This window comes from Mus caroli, unplaced genomic scaffold, assembly GCF_978045245.1.
Source record: "Mus caroli unplaced genomic scaffold, Mus_caroli_1 scaffold_1, whole genome shotgun sequence".
Taxonomy (NCBI): domain Eukaryota; kingdom Metazoa; phylum Chordata; class Mammalia; order Rodentia; family Muridae; genus Mus; species Mus caroli.
In genome coordinates, this window is record NW_028227256.1 from 165,425,456 (window position 1) to 165,446,790 (window position 21,335).

The 21,335-nt window shown below is 45.5% G+C and overlaps 1 protein-coding gene across 1 annotated transcript in view; it reads left to right on the plus strand.

Annotated features, from left to right (window-relative positions):
* Positions 1-13,193: 13,193 nt before the first annotated feature.
* Lmx1a (LIM homeobox transcription factor 1 alpha) overlaps positions 13,194-21,335 on the plus strand; it is a 144,702-nt gene continuing 136,560 nt past the window's right edge. Inside the window, exons 1-2 of the mRNA XM_021170712.2 lie at positions 13,194-13,269; positions 15,389-15,575. Coding sequence (XP_021026371.1) covers positions 13,194-13,269; positions 15,389-15,575 — 263 coding nt within the window. The remainder of the gene's footprint in view (positions 13,270-15,388; positions 15,576-21,335) is intronic.

Genomic DNA, 21,335 nt, shown 5'->3' on the forward strand with positions numbered 1-21,335 from the left:
AAATCTTCATTCATCAAATGAGGAAACAGAGGTTCCCTAAAATGAAGGAACTTTCCCAAAGCTATTGTAAATGTCAAAGACCAGGCTGTGGTCATCCCAACTCCACAGCCCACCTTCCTTACTGTCCTGTTGTGTCACCATCTCAGCCATAGAACGCAGTCTGATCAAGACACCCAAGGGCCTCAATTATTCAGTGTGAAGTTCTCAATGATAAATGTCCCTTTAGGAGGTAGAGCCTGGCTGGGGAGAGTCTGTCACTGGGTTGTGAGCTTTGGCAGCTCATTATCTGCTCCCACTTTAAATTGCTCTCCCTGATTCCCTTTCTGCGGGTGAGAGGTGATCTGCCTGATTCTCACTCCAGCTTCCTGCTGCATGTCTTCCCACCTTGCGGACTTTCCCTCTGAAACCACAAGTCAAGATGAATTCTTCCTTCCAGTTGCTCTGGTCACAGTGCTTTATCACAGTGACAGAAAAGTATACCCATAGGCTTAGATTTTTCAAAAACTACTTTAGTTATGGTTCTTTAATGCTTCAACCTCTCTTCTGGCCCACCACCCACCAGAGGTAGGGGGAAAGAAAGGTTGATAGGAAATGGGGGTTGTGGACCTTTTAGAAATAGTTCTTGGGGAGGGGGGGCAATTCCAATACCCATTGTCAGCAATCCAATCTACGAGCAAAACACCAAACATGGACCACCAGCAGCAGCAGTACAGTCCACTCGTCAAACACCACACATGAATCAGTAGCAGTGTCTTAGTCCAGTAGAAATCGTGAGGCACGAGTCCGTGGAAGCGGCAGGAAGCAGCCAGAATACCACCAGAAGGTCTTTGGTGAGCGTTTCTCTATGACGTCACGATAAGCAAAGATCAGCAAAGAAAGCAAGGCGAACCGATGCATGAGTGTCATCCACTGTCTGATGGGTTATGCTTACCCTTGTTCCGAACATCATGAGGCTCTCAAGTGTCCACTCCAACAAAACATCACACGACACAACTGAGTCTCCAACGAAAGCAGACATTCTCACTTCATACACCCAGTGACAACTGCTATTCCTAGACACACAGACTCTGAACACTGATAGAGTTTCTTGGCATAAGAGCCAAGATGATTGTCCTTGAAAAGTTACATCCCCAAGTGTATAGGTAGGTTAGACAGAGGGTTAGGGGTTGAACATGAGGTTGGCCAGGCAGAGGATTAGCTGTTTCACACCCACCCTCCCACAAACTCCTTATTGCTCTCAAGTACTGTCTAATTCCTTTCATAAAGATGAGACGAGAGTTTAAGCAATGTATGATTAAACTGCTCAGAAATGTCTGGGCTGGTTTAGAGCTCAGGGCTCTGTGTTTCCAAAGCTCACGCATGATTGTTCTGGAACAGTCCATCAGAGTGGGCCACAGCTTCAGGGCATTCTCTATGCTGGGACACACGTCTGTAGGTGGCACACCATGGTCCCTTCAGTGTGTGACTCACAGGAACATCACAGGTGGGTCTGACCAGAGTGCTTATCAAAGGTGCTCACGGTGCTGTGGTCAGAGAGGGTGGCATGAAGGTGACTCTGCGCTGAGCCTGATGGGGCTTCTTTCACCCTTGGGGCTGTTCTTGCTTGCTGGAGTGGGATCTCACTGATGGTCTTGGCGCAGAGGCTGGCTTGGAATGACTTCTTTTGATCCAGAAAGAGAGAGAAGATGCACTTGGTACTTGAATGTTAGCTCAGGGCCAAGAGATTCATGGGGAAGGAATGCAGAGGCGAGGGGCATGTGCAGTTCCAGTGTCCCCTGCTCCCTACCTTGGTGTCTCTGGCTACCCTGTCACTGTGTGGCTGGATCTATGTAAGCAGCAGTGTTTCTGCTTATTTTGCTGTGGTTTGAAATGTATGTTGGCATTTCCTAACAAATAACACAGCTTTCCCTTTGTGTTTTCCTTAATAAAATACAGAAATGAGAGCAAGGGAAGGAAAAGTAAAAAAAAAAAAAAAAAAAAAAAGCAGTCTCTGTCATCCCCACTCTATGCAGAATCACATCCTACCCCTCCCTCTCACTCTCCCTCCCACCAAACTCCCCCCTCCCCCCTCCCTCCTCCCTCCTCCCTCCTCTCTCCTCCCTTCTCTTTCTAAAGCTTGGCTGAAATGTGTGATTCATGAGTCTGAGATTTTTGTGTGTCTCTGTGTGTGTTCATAGGTACCTAGGTACACATGTGTATATGTGCACATGTGTGAGGAAGACAGAGGCCAATTAAAGTGTCATTTCTTAGGAGATGTCTACTCTGTTTTTTTTCTTTTTTTTTAATTGAATATTTTCTTTATTTACATTTCAAATGCTATTCCCTTTCCCGGTTTCCCTCCCTCCTGGAAACACCCCATCCCATCCTCCCTCCCCCTGCTTCGATGAGGGTGTTCCTCCACCCACCCACCTCCCACCTCCCTGCCCTTGATTCCTCTACACTGGGGCATCTATCGAGCCTTCATAGGACCAAGGACCTCTCCCCCCATTGATGCATGACAAGGCCATCCTCTGCTACATATGCAGCTGGAGCCATGTGTACTTCTTTGTTGATGGCTTAGTCCCTGGGAGTTATGGGTGTGTGTGTGTCTGGTTGGTTGATATTGTTGTTCTTCTTATGGGGTTGCAAACCCCTTCAACTCCTTCAGCCCCTTCTCCAACCCCTCTATTAGTCACCCTGTGCTCAGTCCAATGGTTGACTGCTAACATCCACTTCTCTACTTTGGTTTTTGTGAGACAGGGTCTCTGATTGGCCAAGAGGTAGGGCTGGCTTGGCACTGTGTCCTAGGGATCCTCTTGGCGCTACCTCTCTAGTGCTGGCATTACAAGTGTGTGCGCATCGTTTAGGCTGTAGGTTCTTGGAATGGAGCATGGTAAGTACCTGTCCAGCTGACCTGCCTCCTGGGCCCTGCCGAGTCTGAGCTTGTTGCTTCTGTCTTCTGTGGTAGAAGAGATGACTCCACAGTGGATCCGCATGCCCCCTCCCCGCTTCATCTGCAAACTGTTGCTTGAATGAAGAAGTGGGGAAGAACAGAATCCGGGGCCTCTCCCATGTGAAGATGTCCCCTTGGGTTGTGAGGCACTTGTTTAGTTCAGCGGATAGTCCCTATCGAGTGGACTTTGTCTGCCTTCCTCCAGTGAGGGTGGCTTCCAGGCCAAGCTGGGCAAAGACCTTTTGATGTTTTGGATGTATGGCAATCCCCAAAGCAGTGGTTCTCAAACTGTGGGTCTTGACCCCTTGCAGGGGTCTGTTGAACAGCCATTTCACAGGGTTGCTTAAGATAACTAGAGAGGGCTGGAGAGATGGCTCAGTGGTTAAGAGCACCGACTGCTCTTCCAAAGGTCCTAAGTTCAAATTCCAGCAACCACATGGTGGCTCACAACCATCCGTAATGAGATCTGGTGCCTCTTCTGATGCATCTGAAGACAGCTACAGTGTACTTAGATAAATTAATAATAAATAAATTAAAAAGAAAAGACAGCCAGGCATGGTGGTGCACGCCTTTAATTCCAGCACTCGGGAGGCAGCGGCAGGCAGATTTCTGAGTTTGAGGCCAGCCTGGTTTGCAAAGTGAGTTCCAGGACAGCCAGGGCTATACAGAGAAACCCTGTCTCGAAAAATAAACAAACAAACAAAAACAAACAAACAAACAAAAGATAATTAGAGAACACAGATATTTACATTAAAATTAATAGCAATAGCAAAATTATAGTTATGAGGTAGCAAGGAAAATAATTTTATGGTTGAGGGTCACCACAGCATGAAGAATTACATTAAAGGGTTGCAGCATTAAGTTGACAACTACTTGTAGCATGGGCCCCTGAGATGAGAGTGGATCGGGAGGGCTCAAACTGCACCAATTAATTACTATATTAAGTCCAGTGCGTCCGTCAGCAGGGCACAGTTAGAGGAAGTAGGTTATGGGGATGTGTTGTTGAACAGTGTGCTTTGTGCTTTTCTTCTCTCTCTTCCTGCTTCCTGGCCACCATGAGGTGGGTGTTGCTGAGCTGATGCTTTCAATGCCCTGAGACAACAGAGCCAGTAACCATGGTGACACCTGTACAACCACGAGACAAAGTAAGTCTTTCCTCCCTTCAGCTGTTTTTTGGAAAATTCGATATTTGTTCTAACAATGAAAACTGACAAATTTCCTTCTAAGAGCAAAGCACTAAGCTAAGGCATATCTGCCTGAAATTGCTGGGTGTTTGATGTTTGAAACACTGGTTGTCTCCTTACACAGATAACTGCAGATTTCCCCACCTTAATCTCAATACCAACTCTATGGTAACAGCAGCAGTGAGTGATGTCATGGTAGGAGCATGCAATGGGCACACACGGAAAAGGATGCTGTGAGTGAAATGTTGATACAAAATTAAAGCAGTGTTAGTGGATGTTTTAATGCCCCTGGAAAGAACAGGAGGTCCTGGGTACACTGTTGCCCAGTCTGGGTGCTCCAGTTTAGGAGAGGCATGGAAAGACTGAACCAATTTCAGATGCAAGTGGATAATGGCTAGGGTGGCTCTTTCATCAGCTGAAGATACTGGAAGTAGGGGGTTACTTTCTGAATGGGTAGCAGAGATCAACTAATGGCCCAGAAGAGGGCATCTCCACCGGAATAAATTTTGACAACCAAATGTTTGGATTGGATGAGTTTGCAGATTACTTCCAACTCAAAAAATCCATATCCTGCGGTCCTCCTTGAAGCCTACTTACTTCACTTCCAGAAAGTCTCTGAAGGAAATACTTTGGAGAGTCTCTCAGAAGAGAGAGACTATGACTTGTCTTTGAAGGGCTTCTGGGAAATGGCTCGATGGCATCTTCTCTCATTAAACAGGCAAAACAATAGCCATTCCGTTCTGTACTATAAGGCTGTGCACGTTCCACGACTCACTTGGAGAGGGCACATGAATCACAGAAGAGATAACAAGCAGAGATCCTCTAACTCTCCTCGTCCACCTCCCACCTTAAAGACAGGGTTTCGTTATATAGCCCTGGCTGGCCTGGAAAACCTGTAAACCTCTGCCTGCCTTAGTGTCTCAGGCACAGTGAACATAGATGTGCAAATGCTTTATTTGGAGGAGGCTCTGTGTCTTTACTGATGGACACATCACTTAGACACAACTAAGTGTATACTTTGACGGCCACTTCACAACACACTCTACTCCTTGAGCCGAAGCAGGTCCAATTTCATAGGCTGCTAGATAACTAATGGCCCAGTCCCAGTGACAAGCTTAGGAGAAGAACTGAGCCCTCCCTGACCTATTGTCCTGTTCACTGCAACAGTTTCAGGAGGTCACTGCCCTGTAAATGACCTCATCCAAGGTCACCCTACCTCCATCAAGTTCTGTGTGCCTTGATTGCTCCACGGAGTCTCTCAGGTCTTTCAGGTCCCCATTGGATCCTGACTTGCTCAGCCCTCCCCTTGGTGGCCATTTCACAGGATCACAACCCCTATCTTCTCAACTCCCCTACTCTTATTTCCACTGTTTCAAACAAAAAAAATGGTTTAGAAGACAGGGGTTTGTTGTTGTTGTTGTTGTTCTTTTTGTTTTTGTTTCTCTTGTCTCTCAGAAACACACCTCATCATCAAAGACAGATACTGACTTAGAATAAAAGGAAGGAAGAAGGTCCTCCAGGCAAATGAAACTAGGAAACAAGCAGGTAAAGCTATTCTAATAGCAGATCAAATAGATTTAAAACTAAAACTAGTCATAAGAGATAAAGAAGGTGGATTATCAAAGGGAACAATCCAAGGAAATACCACATATGCACAAAACACAGGCAGTACTGGTTGTAAGGCCACATATTAACTCTAACATCATAATAGTGGGAGATTTCAATACCCTACTGTCTCCAATAGAGAAGTCATCCAGAGAAAAAGCAAACAGAGAGACACCAGGTTAAGTGTTCAATGGACACAACAGCCAGCCATCTATAAAACATTCCACCCAGATGTTGAAGAGTTCACATTCTTCTCCGCAGCTCTCTCAACGTTCTCAGAGTAGATCACATGCTAGCAAGACACAAAACAAGCTCCAACGAGTATGGAGAATATGAAATAACATTTCACAGCCAATCTGACCACAGCATAAAAATGCTAGATACCAACAACAAGAGAAAACTATAGAGAGCACATAAACTAACAGAGATTTGAAAACATACTATTCAACAATGAATGGCTCAATGAGGAAATAAGAAAACTTAAAGAAATCTCTAGAGTGGAATGCAAATGAGAACAGGACACACCAAAACCTGTGGGATTCGATGGGGGCAGTGTTACAAGGCAAGGTTATAGTCCAAAATACCAAGACAAACAAGTAGCTTAACAATTTACCTTAAGGCCTTGGGAACACAAACCCCCAGAGAAGTAGATGGGGAGAAAAAAATTAAGAATAGGGCAGACATAAATGGATTAAAAATCCAAAAAACAAAACAAAACAAACAAACAAACAAAAACCCCCAAAGAACCAATGAAATGAAGAGCCGGTTCATTTAGAAAATGAACAAGATTGATGAAGCCTAGGACTGGAGAGGTGATTCAGCAGGTAAGAACACTGGCTGTTCTTCCAGAGGACCTGGGTTCAATTCTCAACACCTGAATAGCAGCTCACAATTGTCTAAGAATCCAGTTCCAGGAGATCTGACACCCTCTTCTGGTGTCTATGCACAACAAACAGATTCGTGGTACACCAATAGGAGTCCAGGCAAAGTATTCACAAACACAAAATAAAATATTTAAGAAATTGAAAGTAAAAAATCCTTAGCTAAATTAACTATGAGAAAATAGAGTCACAATGGAGAGACTATTAAATTAACTAGAGGCAAAAGAAGTAGACATTGTAACAAATAGTCAATGAAATTATAAAGATATACTTTAAATCTATATTATTATCACTTAGAAAATCTAAAAGAAGTGGGGAATTTCTAGGTGCATATGAAAATTAAAACAAACTAAATAAACAATTTAGGCAATCTACAGTCAGCAACTAGGTTGAAACAGTAATGTCGACCAACTTAAACGAAATCAGCACCAGATGAGCTCACTGCAGAATTCTTCGAAATGTTCAAAGGAGAATCAAAATCAATACTATACAAATAAAGAGAGAGTTTTTATAGAAAAACTCTATAGAGTTTTTATAGAAAGAGTTTTTATCTGATACTCAAATCAGATTAGGACAAAACAACAAGAGTTATCTACAAGCTCATCTCCTCAATGAACATAGAAGCAAAATCCTCAGTCAAATACTGGCAAGACAAACTCAAGATCACATCAGAAAGATCGTTCGTCATCACCCAGGTGGCTTCATTCCAGAGATTCGCGGATGGTTCAACAAGCATAAATCAATAAATGCAATAGATTACACAAATGGACTCAAAGATAGAAATCACATGAATATCTCAATAGATGCAAAAAAGGCTTTCAACAAAATCCAGCATCCTTTTGTGATTAAAGTCAGGGAGAGGTTAGGGACAAAGGAGGAATACCTCAAGAGAATAAAATATATATGACAAACCTGTAGCAATGCCATAACAAATGTAGGAAAACCTCAAGGCATTCCCAGCAAGATCAGGAAGAAGACAAGCCTCAGCCTCTGTTCTCTTCAATAGAGTGAGGTCTTAGTCAGAGGTAAGGCAAAAGAATTCAAAGTGTTCTTATTTGCAGATGACATGAGTTTATGCACGAAAGACCTGTAAGACTCCACTGGAAAACTCTTAGAGCTGATAAACCCTTTCATCAACAAATAGCAGTATACAAAGCTGATACACAAAACTGGTAGCCTTTCTATATATTGGTGACACACATGTCAAAAAGTAAGTCAGGGAATCAATCCAATTCATTAGAAAAAAAAATTAAAATACTTAGGCCTATACCTAAGTAAGGAAACAAAAGACCTGCACAATGAAAAATTAAGACATCCAGAAAGGTACTGTATCTATGTAAATATTTAAGCCCATACCTATAGATCTGCCCTAACAAAAGCATTCTACAGATTTAATGTAACCTCAATAAAAGTCCCAAGAACATTCCTCACAGATATGGAGAAAGCCTGAAATTTATGTGGAACCACAAAATACCAAGGATAGCAATGGCAGTTCTGAAGAAAAAGATTATTGTAGAATGTGTTATTATACCCGAGTTCAAGTTATACTACAGAGCTATAGTAATACAAACAGTGTGGCACTGGCATAAAGCCAGACACAGAGGAACAGAATCAGGAGAATGGAGGACCCAGGTAAAAGCTCATACAACCGCAGCTACTTGATTTTTGACAAAGAAGCCACAAACATATACTGGAGAAAGGGCAGCATCTTCAACAAAAGGTGCCGAGAAACCTGGATATCTAAATGCAGAAGAATAAACTGGATCTCACCTTCATAACCGAACTCAAGAGTGATTAATGACCTCACCACAAGTCCTGGTAATCTGACAGTTCTGGGTGAAGCAGGAGGGAGTCCACTTCAACATAAAAGCATAGGGGGAGACTTTCTAAGTAGGACTCAAACAGCGTAGGGAATAATAAATGGGACAACTGACAAATAGGATTTCCTAAAATCAAGGAGCTTCTGTACAGGAAAAGAAACTCAATCTGGTGAAAAGAAAATCCACAGGACAGAGAAACATTTTACACCTATAAATCAGTCTGAGGATTAGTACCTAGAGTGCACAAAGAACTAAAAAACAAATTAAAATAAACCCTCCAAAACGAAACAAAATCCTAAACATCAAGAGCATCAGAGAGCAATTCATTAAAAAAAAAAAAAAAAAAAAAAAAAAAAAACCTGGCTACAGAATCCAGAGAGGCAGATTGGTGGTTAAGAGCATTTACTAGTCTTCTAGATCTGAGTTTAGTTCTCAGCACCAGGAAGTACAAACACCTGTAACTCCAGCTCCAAGGGAGCCAGACTCCTCTTCTGCCCTCAAGGTAGATGCCCAGCCACAGACGCTCTCGCGCGCGCGGCACACACACACACACACACACACACACAGACTTAAAAAAATCTTTAAGGAAATATGTCTATAGAACTATATAGGATATTTAGAAGAAGTATAGACATCTAGGAAACACTTTAAAATGTGTGCAACGGAGTTAGCCACTCAAGAAATGTATATGGAAACTCTTTTAAATAGATTCTGCCTCACCCTAGTCATCAAGACCACCAATAACAACAAGTGTTACTGACTTGTTGTGAGGAAAGGACTCTAATACATAAAATACTGCCAGGTCAGATGTGCCCACTGGTGTAACCAACCTCTTTCTGACTGGATTGAAAGCCTGCTCCACAAGAGGGAACTCATACTGGATACTGTAAACCTCTCTGGCCAAAAGTCCATGGCTGTGGAGGTTAGAGGTCCTTGAAGGGAAGTCTCCTCCTCATCATCATCCTCTTCTTCCTCTTCCTCTTCCTCTTCCTCCCGCTGCTGCTAAATGGCCATGTTGCCAAACGACCACCTGAATATTTATGTTTATAGTCATAGATCTATGCTGCTATCAGCCTTGGTTAGAGAAGGTTCACAGTGGGTAGCAATAAAAGTAGAGACTTATAACTAGCTCACATGCTGAGAATAAATGACTGCCTTACTGTGTATGCTTAGCCCCGTGTGGTGTGGGACATCTATACCTGCCCCCAGTCATCAGGCCTCAGGGAATAGGGAGTATCATAGAAGAATAGGTGGAAAGAGTTTAAGAGCTGGCAGATGGGAGGAGTACTGTGATTAGCTGTCTCCTGGGTGTGAAATGGCTCTTGCTGGAATGGACCCACAGAAGCCATGTCACACCCACAAGATCTACACAAGATCAATCCAGTCAAAATTCAAGTGTGAGAAACTACTGGCGGACTTAGCAAGGCAGAATGATTTTCTCTGGGAGTTTGGCCACTGATGGGTTTCACGCACACAAGACAGCACTAGTTAGACCCAGCAGGTTGCACTGAAAACCAAAAAGAAAAGGACACAAGAAGATGTGTTGGGGGAGGTCTGGGAAGTGAGGATGGATATGATACAAATATATTGCCTATGTATAGAAGGGGGGGGAGCCACTTGGAACTGAGATTTTTTTTTTTTTTTTTTTTTTTTTTTGCTTATGGATCCTTCCCTGTAGGCTTCAGACTACAGCAGAGAGGTTCATTCATCCCTCAGCCAACTAAACACTATTTGCTAAGGCATCTATGTACTTCTGTACTGAGGTAGAACTTACAATGGGATTGTGGGACGTAGTACTTATCTGAAGTGCCCAAACCAACTGGGGGAAAGACAAACTTGGGTGCGCTACACTAACCAGGCTTTCTTCCTGATGCCAGAACCACCAAAAAGACTCAGATCAAACACCATCTATTTATCCATCATCTGGATGTTCACTACTGGATATTTCTTACCCAGTAGTTAAATATGTTTCATAAACTCAAGACTCTTAGTTAAACAAAAACTCCGCTGGGCACTTAAAATAATATTTCTTGTGGGTGTATGCTGTGTTCTTTTTTTCTTAAAAAATTTCTATCGTATATATTATCTCAAGAATATCCCCCCATATCCTGTTCTATCTGGATGACAGACATGACAAAGGTCAGGTGTTAGAAGACATACCAATAGCCACCTGTTTAACAGCAGAGAAATCTCCTGGCTGTATTAAGCCCCAAAGATTTGTCTAGGACAATAGGTAAAATTATTTGTTCTGTCTACCTCACAGGTTTGTCATAGAGATCAAGCAAAACCATGGATATAGGAGTACCCTAAAAAGTTTAAAGCAGTATTCTAATATAGGGTATTAAACTCTCTGCCCTTTCCCCTTGTTCCTCTGAAATCACATTCTGCGTTTGGCTTGTGCTTGCAGATAGAACACACTTAGGATGCTGCGGGTGGGCAGGGTGTGTGTGTGTGTGTGTGTGTGTGTGTGTGTGTGTGTGTGTGTGTCCCTAAGCACAGAAGAGCTTGTTTGACATAAGTTCAGGAAGAGATCTTTTCCTTGGTGAAGACACTAGGGACTATTTGCTTACATGGTATGTCCTCTGCTTAGGTTGACCAGGCTATAGTGCTGGATTACTGCCACTGCGTTCCTTGCAGTGTAGAAGTGAGGGTGCCCTAGAGAAGCCCATGGAATTGGACCTCCCAACGGTGTTCTGGAGAGCAGGCTAGAATTTCACGTGGACAGGTGTCCCATTTCCTTAGGGCAACCCGAACACTGAGACTATAATTTTCCCCACCTTAAATTTTAAAGATTAGATAAGTTGGCTACGGAATAAAGATTGGCACAAAATTAATGGTCGATAAAATGTTAGCCAACGCAATGATGTGTTTATTGAGTCACTTGGCCCCAGGCTTTTCTTGGAATAGAGGAGCAAGACCCTGTTCCTGCCTCTAGAGAGGCTGGAGGGCTGTCGCTGCAGTCGAATGTTATGAATCAGAGGGAATTAAAAACTGCCCCCAGGATCTTCTTTTCTAAGAAAAGTCCCCTTGGCTGACTTCTAGTCTAGCGTCCAGCCAGCCGGATAGGATAGAGGGAGCCTGATTCAAGGTTTGGCTATGGGTCCCATTATTGCATTTCCCAGCAGTGAAGCGGTTTCGGCCAGAAACGGTGAGTTGAGTTTTAAGCCAAAACAAATTTGTAAATTGCAGGAGCAAGTGGGTGAATGAAAATCCGAAGAGCTTGGAGCTTCTGGTGCCAGAGTTCACAAAGCAGAGGGGGTTGGGGGCTCTAGGCGATCCCTGCGACCTCCAGGTGTCTGAGGTTAGTCATCACTTACGGTGCAGATCCGAGAGCAACCGGATCCCCATCCCGCCCGCGTGAAGTCTAGGTGGCACGGATCTCTGCCGAGTCTGGGGCGTAGCTCCCCCGGGGCAACCGTTCCACGTGGAGAGAAGGAAAAGTTTGGCGCGTCCGGGAGGTCCGGGCAGCAGACTGGAGCATCAGGCTGCAGCCTCGCGGTGGGTCGAGCAGCCAAGCCGGGAAACAGAGCACCGCGGGCCCCGCCACGGGACGCGCTCCCAGGCCCCCGCCCTGCGCACCCCACCCCCTTCCCGGGCCGCGCACGCAGCCAGCGGCCACTGTCAGAAACCGCCCGAACCGCCTCGAAGAAAGCAGGGCGGACTTTGCACCCAGGACCCTGGGCCTCCGGTTCCCCCGCCGATCTTGGAGCAGCCGCCTGGCTTCCCTTTCCCGGCTGCAGAGCGGCCCGTGTTGGCGGGACGTCCCGAGGAGGATCGGCGGCTTGCGGCCACAGCCCGGCCCGACTCCGGCGCGCCGAGGAGCGGAATCGGGGGCCGGCGTTCGCTCCTGCTCTCTCCCGGGCGCGCCGGAGTCCGGGCGGCTGCTCTGGCTGCAGCCTCGGGGACGCCTCTTCCCTCCGCCGAAGCTGCCCGGCGTCTCCCGGCCACTTCGCGCTTCTCCGGACGCTGGGCGCGAGCGAGCCCACCAGGTAAGAAAGGCTGCGGGGATCCTTAGGCTCCGGCTCGGGCGGGAGTGTTTCTGAAAGTTGATTTGAAATGCATCCAAGAGTGAACCGGGCCAGTCGCGACTCCTCCCCAAGGCGACTCCTTTGCTCCTGCAGACGTTCCCGGCACTGGCCGACCGGCGGGAGGACCTCCCCGCGCGCCCCGCACGCCTACTCCCGAGCTCCCCCCCCCACCCCCCAAGCAGAGCGCTGCGCCAGGAGTACGGAAGCAGGCGGGACAGTCTCCGAGTCCCTTACTCTGCCTCTCTCTAAGACAGGTGAGGGTCGAAAGTGAGTGGCGGTGCCACTGGGATATCAGACCTGGTTGGTCCCGGCTTGGCCCTGGCTCTGAAAGCAGGCGTACCCCCACCCCATCACACAGAGTACCATAGTTCTAGTGGTGGGATCCCTAGGGGCCACATTAGTATAGGATGGGGCGGAGTCGGTCTTGGAATGGGAAACCTGGGGACAGGGGTGGGGGTGGGGGTTAGGAGAACGCAGTTAGGGGGCGGAGGCCTTAGTACATAACGCGTTGACTTCAAGTGAAATCAGAGCCGTCCGAGCAGTTCACGGTGGCTCTTCTCTCTCTTCCCACCTTACATTTCCCTTGGCTGGACTCTACCCTCTAGGCTCATTCTTGTCGCCCAGGACACTGCTTCTGTCCTTCCCCAGGAGAGTGGCAACTGAGAGTGTGGAGTCCCAACAGGCACGGGAAGCTAGACTCAACCGTTCCTCCGCTCTACAGGTCCTCCTGGCTCAACCCGAACATGTTGGACGGCCTGAAGATGGAGGAGAACTTTCAAAGTGCGATTGAGACCTCGGCCTCCTTCTCCTCTTTGCTGGGTAAGTGTTCAACCGCATGTTCCCTAGAGCATCCTCCTTCTGCCGGGGCTGGAAGCTCAGGACGTCAGTTCTCTGATACTGGGCTAAGCGACCAGACTAGCACCCTCTTCGCGCGCACACAGAGGTGCCCACAATCTCTGTCTTTCCGTGTCCATCAGTCCTTTTGAGTCGTCCCTACCTAAATACAACCAGCAAGCCTCCCTAGGCTTCACGAGCTCAACATCGAATTCCCCAAAGCCTTGAGGGGCGGGCGAGCATGTTCACAAGGCATTTGAGTGGCAAGTGATTAATAATACCCAGGGCTGGATTTTTAATCACAGAGCTGATCGACGGCTCATAAATGCCACCGGTTTCTCAGAGGCCTGTGTCCTAGCATGAGAGATCCGAGGCCCAGAGCGCCCAAGTTCTTCTCTTCCCCCACCAACTGCAGCCCCAATTTTAGTATTGGGCATGGCCCGGAGGCTTTTCCGGGCTGGTGGGCAGCGCTGCGCTGGGATTAGCTTGCACGGCGGGGCCCTTGCCTGGTCTTTAATTAACTGAAGCCGGATCCCTGTTCTGCAAGCTTGGTATCCCTCTACCCCCAACCCAGCCACTGCTAAGGAGCAGAGAATAGAGAGATCCAAAGAGTCATACCCGTGGGTCTTTCAGAGTTCAGGCTTGTTTTGCCAGTGTCTCTTCAACTCTGTCTTTGGAATTTTCAAGTTTGGAGAAAAAAATGTTTTGTTTTGTTTTAAAATTTTCTTTCTTCCTGTTTTTCTTCCCGTTTCTTTCTGAAGGAGAGACTTTTCTTTTATTTAAACCTCTTGCCTCTTTCTCTAACTTTAGAACCAATAGAGTGGGGCTGAAAAAATTTCGATTATAGAAATCATGTCCAGAGAGAAATCGCCCACTCCACCCCAACAGTTCAGAGGAAACGAAATTACAAAACCCATGCCCTCTTCTTTCAACCACCCTTTCGAAATTGTCAGGATCTTCTCCCCGGAGCAAGAAGGAAGACGCAGGCTAGAGCCTGTGTGCGGACTCAGGCACACCGGGTTTGGTTCTCTGTACCACGAGACCCGCGACCCACGTTTGTCCCAACCATAGGGTGGGATGCTGAGACCAAGACAACAGAAATTTACAATTGAGAACGACCACTTTCTCCCCAGGCCTTCTTGCTGGCTTCCCACCATACAAAACGACCTGTCCAGCTTACAAAGTGAGATTAGTGTAGTGGTATGGAGAAGGATCGTCCCTTTGGGACATCACAGACAAGAGTGTTCTTGTGGGACAAGGGCTTCTTTAAATGGTTGTGAAAAGTGTCAACAAAGGCGGCCAAGTATTTCTCCCTTGCTTGTTGGGGGGGGGGGTGAGGAGAAGGCCCTGGAACAAGATCCGAAGGGAAAAAGTCAAAAAGGTCAAAGGGTAGGGCAGAGAAGATTCTCTGACTGGGCTAAGAGGTTTGTTGCTCTATCAGCGCTTCTGAGCGCAGGAGATCTAGAATTCTCTGGCCAGCACCCTTCTCAGGGTCTCTGCGCCCGGATATTATTTTTCCCCATCTTGACGTTTCCTAATTATAAAAAGCCACCTGCAATTTTCACGCCAAACAAGACATAGGGGAGATTCACTAGTTTGCACAGTACTGAGCTTGCGTGGGGAGAGATGGTATTTTTCTGCACCCGCAGGCCGCCTTTTAGGAAGAAAACAGAAAATGCTAATTTTCCTTTAAAAAAATAGAACTCACTTGCAAGCAAATAATTATCTATCATTTAAAAGTAGTCAAAGGACACAAATACAGTGATTTAATGATTAATGACGACTTGAGAGTCCTGGGAGCACAAATTTTTATGTAATCTAATTTAAAGGCTTAGTGAAAGCTCGCAATATACCTGGATCTGTCTAATAATTAAGACCATTTATTGACTTCAGCCCCCTTCCTCGCTAAAATTTATACCTTGCTACTTAGTCTTTATGTATTAGTAACGTCATCGTCACTTGGTTTGATTTTTCGGAATATCTGATTATCAGAGGAGCTTCCTGAGGGTGCAAGACCCAGGGTGGGTCTAATCCTATCGAGAGCCGGCCTGCCTGGGGTTAGCTTGCCGGTGTGGCTCACCGGCGACATCTGTTGCTGTTGTAGGCAGAGCGGTGAGCCCCAAGTCTGTCTGCGAGGGCTGTCAGCGGGTCATCTCGGACAGGTTTCTGCTGCGGCTCAACGACAGCTTCTGGCACGAGCAATGCGTGCAGTGTGCCTCCTGCAAAGAGCCCCTGGAGACCACCTGCTTCTACCGGGACAAGAAGCTCTACTGCAAGTACCACTACGAGAAGTAAGTGCCTGTGTCGCCGGAGCGCGCCCACTCACCTGCACGGGTGTGCGCTGGGGACCGTGTCCTCCTGCATCCTCTTCGAGGAGGCACTCGCAGGAAAGGCCAGTAAATCTCGCGCATCCGCGTTCGGTACACTCCCCGGGTTGCGGGGAATCCATCCGTCTGCACAACTTGGGGCCCGGGAGAGCCGCAATGCGGGTTTTTGTTTTTGTTTTGCCGCGAACATATTTTCAAATCATTCCAAGTTCATCAACCGGGGCCCAGGCATTCACAGAGATCACTTTGCCGGGGAGCGGGGAGCTAGTGACTAGCGACCCTTTTTTTCCATATCATCTTTCTCAAGGGTTTGCATGGCTCTGGAGTTTGTGCCCATCAGTAAGGATCGGGTGGTTTCTGTCCCTTGGGCACATTTTTTTCTCCTGGGCTTGATCAAATCAGGTTTGGAAAATGACCTTCTTTGCCCTGCACCATTGTTTGGCGGCGTTTCCAGTAACCCCCTCTTCGGGTTTTCAGGAGTTAGTAGGCTAGAGGGAAACTGTTCCTGCCGCGCATCTCCACCTTGTTTTAGACTAGGGAAGTTATCTGACAGGCCGCATGTTTGATTCTCATATCAGCATGCAGAACTGGGAGGTAGGTAATGAAGAGAGCGAGCGGTTCTTTTCCCAGTCTGGATTTCTGAAATACCCTTGGGATTGTGGTGTGGTAGAATGCCCTTAGTGTCCGAAGACTGGCCAGGAGGAGCCCTGCGGAAGTAGGGAGAGGAAGCTGTCTTGCGTTTCAACACTGGCCAATTCATAGGGACATTGGATTCCTAGGATTGTGGAGGGCTAGCCAGAAAGAAAAATGGCTCAGAGCTCGTCTGTTTTTGTGCGCAAGGGCTGGCATATGTTGATTGTGTGTGCATGCATGTGTGTGCGTGTGTGTACACGGAGGAAATGCAGCCCCTTTCACTCCACTATGTGGAGAGAGGCTGAGGAAGGTCAGCGTGCCTATGAAACGTAGCCGCTATAATTTCATTCCGTCGACGCACAGTGAAAGGAAGTGCAAAGGAGGGTTGGCTATCAAAACAAAAAACACAGGGGAAAGGAAGAACGGAGGTTTCGTGTTTCCAAGTCATCTAAGCTGTCAGGCTTACTAAAAAAATGGACCAAGTTAGATGCAGCAGCCACTGCCACCCGGCCATCAACCATCCCCACCACCCTCTCGGCTACTCAGTACTCTTGTTTCGACATAAAATGCTTGACTTTTACCTCCGTGTGGAGAGACCACCAGGTCTTCTTGTTGACTCAGGAATGCTTTACATTTTTTTTTCAGAACCTAAACCCCCCCCCAAACTAACAAAAACAAAAACAAATCAAAATAAAGTATGCTTGCATTTATGTGAGTTGTACAATACAGAAATCAGCAAAGAAGCAAAACTCCCCCTGATCTTTATGGTAAACAATTTTGAAAGAAAAAAAAATACTGCTGTCTGTGCTGGCTTGTCTGCTTGTAGCCCCCGAGTCTGGGTAAAAACTGTGATTTTTAGGTAATTAAGCGGATTTGGTCTATACAACTTCAAGTAGACAAAGCCTGGTGACTGCTCGCTTTCTCTCCCCCCACCTTCTCTTGCTTTTCATGGGCCGGTTTTGGTATTGTGTGAGCCCAATCTTTATCTTTCTGCTTATAGATTAGAGAAAGGTCCACATCCTTCAGGCACAACACTGGCAAATTCAAACGTATTGGAGCTTAGGGAAGGATTTGGCTTGTGATTTTTCTATTCTGTTTGTTAAAAAAAGAAAATCACGAATCAAAGAAGGCTCAAGGGTCAACACAGCTGTCTGGCCAGTCAAATCTTCTTTAAGGAAGTCAGGCTGTGTCAAGAGGAGAAGAAACAGTTGCCGTAGAGTGCTTTACAGAACAGTATCCCTTCCATTGCAGCCCTCCAGGTTTGGCGAGGTTTGGGCTTATTAGCCTAGAGGGTCAGTTCTCCCCTCACAAAGCTATTTCTGCGAAGAGAAAATTGCAGGGATCAACTTGCCAGCTGTTGGTCAGAATCAAGATTTTATAGAGGGTGTGAGCTACATTGTTCAAAGACGTGTTAGTGTGATGCTGAAACGTTTGTTTTTTTTTTTTTAAATTTTAATTTAAAAATATTTACGGACACATGGATATCCAAGATCAGTTTGCTTGGATTGCTCAGCTCTGAGCACAGTTTCAGAGCAAGCATGCTCTCAGCCTGTCAGTGGAGGCTGTTTTAGATTCATTTATTCCTCCCTTAAATTCCATCTCTCCTCTCTTCCCCCTCTCAATCTCACTCTTCTCTCAGCAAACTAGCATTTTAATGTCCTCAATACTCTTAAGACACTTAATGAAGGGAAGAGATGATTTCTTCTTTCTTTTCTTTTCTTCTTCTTCTTCTTCTTTTTTTTTTTTAAGTTGGGCTCAGGAAAAATTCCTTTATTCAACAGGCTTTTATGGAGCTTCTACACGTAAAACCCTGGTTGTGACGAGGAAAATCATTGGAAAATTCATGGAGCTCCATGGCAGGCTGCTTCTAACCTGGCATGTTTCCCATCTATTTTACCCAGACTAGCAAGGGCTTCCTGAAAAGGTTTCTCCATTTTACACAGGACTAGGTATCTGCTAGAAGCTATCTGGAATGGCCACATGTTAATCCTGGAGGGTACAGCTCAACTTGGGGGCAATAGTCATGAAACTCACAGAAATCGCTTCCCCCTCTTACTGCAATGGAAACCCCTCTCCCCGGATGTGCTTCTTCCACACTAAGGTCCCAGACCAGGTAAAGGGAGAGGGAAAATAAGATGCGTGTTAGGTGCTAAGAGCCATGGTGGTACATTATAGGCACTTGATAGAAAAGGGATCAGACAGTACTTTGTTCCCTCAAATCTGTAAAGTGTTAAGTGCTGTTTCTACATAAAGAAATGAATGAATGCATTGCACTTTCTGGTGCCTGCCATGAGCACAGTTTTAGCAGCAGAGGTTATCACATTTATTTCTGCCATGTGTGTGCATTTCTGGATCACTGGAAGGTCTAGATTTGTATTTCAATCATTACCTGAGTATCCCTGGAGTCAGGTCAGGCCTTCCCTTAAATGGAATGGGATTTATTGGGGGTGGGGTAGAAATAGGAGTAGAAGACTGGGGAGGGTAGGGGGTGACAGTAACCAGAATCACTTGCTCTGTGTATGAAATTGTCAGGGTAACCACTCCAGTACAAGATGCTTAAAAAGACAGAATTCCATTGTGTCAGAGTTCTTTTCAGTTCCCCAATGTGAAACATCAACTTCTTTCTCATGAAGGCAGTGGATTGATGGTGGCATCTTGGACAAGAGTGTTCATTTGAAACCTCAGGATGTTTTACTAAGTATTGGCCTCCTCCACTATGGCACCCTTAGGAATACTTTATTTTTCAGCTATCCAAAACAAACAAGCATTCAAGGCCAGAGTGTAGTATGGCGATTTATGAACAGCCAGAAATCAAGAACTGGGTGGGTGGGGGTCCCTTGCTCAGGGTGTCATCGAAGAAAAAACAACTGGTTCTAAGAAAAGACAACACTGGTGGAATTGATGGAGCTGTGCTATGAGGACAGACCACTTGAGGTAGTAATAGTATAGGTGTGGATATTTCAGGAATGGGTTCAGTTTGCTTCGGCATTCTTGTAAGTTAGCAGACAACCAAAATATTTTCCAGCCTGGAAGATTTCTATTTATGTAACTGTTGTTCCCTATTTCAGTGAGCCTTCTGTGATCCGGCTAGTTCAGAGTTTTCTCTGAGTCTGTTCCAAGCAAGTACTGTAGCCATGTCTCAGTCTGAGACAGAGGATGGTGGGATCAGGGAAACGTGGCAATTTGATAGATAATTGAGCCTCTGGACAGCGTCCCACTTTTAAATCAAATTTATATTGCTTCTTTCATGTGCCTGGTGGCTTGTGGGTCAGGCAGGGCCTTCTCTCCTCACATATGAAGTTTATCATTATCACTCGGATTGTTTTGGACATCCTGGGAGCAGTGTGGGGTAGGATTGCTGTCATCAGGGCTATTCCCACAGCGTGCTAACTCCCCACACATCAGCGGATCACAGCTTGGGGAAGCCTTTCCCCTGAAGGCCTTGCTCATGCTTTCTTCTGTCTTTGGGGTAGATTAGTTGTCTGTCCAGAGAAAGGGACAGACATGGGGGAGAGTTGATGTCATCCCACTTACAGTATTCTTTGTCTCTTTCTTTTGGCCTGAGGCTTGTCAGCCCCTTGGTGAGGAAGACTTAGGGCATGCTCTGTATTGGGAGTGGTAATAAAACCATTCTTCGATCTCTCAAAGTGGTGCAGGAGGTGTGTGTGTGGAGGAGTTAGCGTGGCTGGTTATTATTATTTATTATTATTATTACTATTACTGTGTTACTACTTGGAGATCAAAATTGAGCATGCAGCTCTTCATAAAAGGAACCTGCAGATGAAATTACAGAGGCCATTTTTAGAGTGTTGCTCCACTGTACTTTTGCTTGGCCTGGCTCTTGGCACAATAACATAGTAAGAAATATAAAAATCAAGCACAACTAGGTAATAATTTTTGTCTGCATTCAATTGTAGGGGCTTAGCTCACAATGAGCATAGTCCACGATCATGGCTGTGTTTATGCAACCTCTCTCTTTCTCTCTCTGTTTTAATTTTAGAGGGCGAAAATATTTCTTGTGTAGAGCTGTTTTCTTTTTCTATATGTGCGGGCCGATGGGTGAGACTTGCTTGGAATCTAGGACTTAAGGACATTGGAATTAGATAGTTGGTTGAGGCAATTGTAGTGTTTGGGGAGCTGGGGTTGAATATGACGATGAGGCTCTTTGATCCTTACTTGAATGGAACACAGTATGAACAGTGATTTATCCAGACGGGTTTTACATAGTGTAGCGTTCTGAGACCTTTGTCTTTCACGTGGAAGTCACGCTCAATACCTGGAGTTCATTGACAAGAACTTTTCCTATAGCTAATTATTTGTCTTGCATTTTATTTGTCTTGTTTGCATCAACCAAGACTTATCCATATCAGGGAGGGCTAGCCACAGCTTCTTTTTTAATCTTATGAAGGTTTGTGAACATGATCATGGGATATTTTCTTTATTAAGAACAGCTCCATTCATTTAACCACCCCCCCCCAAAAAAAAGCCAGATTACTTGGGCTATCATATTTAAAAGTACGAAAATAAAGACCTTAAAATTAATTTATTGTATGAACAACCGTTTTAATAACTTCTTATAGTAAATACATATTACAAAATGGGATTATTGTACATTACCAAAGTCAAAATAATCAATATTGAATCACATGAACTGGATTACCAAGTACAGTTGTACAATCCTGAAAGATAAATTTTGAGAGATTTAAAAACAGACACATCTGTCTAGTTTAGAAAGGATTTTATTTTTGTAATATTGGTCCTATGAAATTTTAGCTCTGTTTTACTATTTTTGAATAGAAAATAAATCTCTATGACTTATTATTTATTTATTTTTTAAATTGGTGGTTTTCATGTCTTCAGTGTGGCACTTTATAATAAGTCACTCAGAATGAGATAAAGAGGGCCTTGGGCCATGTTGGATGGAGAGTCCTGAGTAGAGGTTTCCCAGTGGCGATCCCTGCTCTATCCCAGCCTGGCTGAGAATGCTCCTTGGGAGGATACTGTGTGTTCTGCTGAGAGTCCCCTGGGGCCCTTAGGACAGTGCTGCTGTCTATGGTGGGTTTTCTATACTCAGTCAGGGGAAGGTGGTGA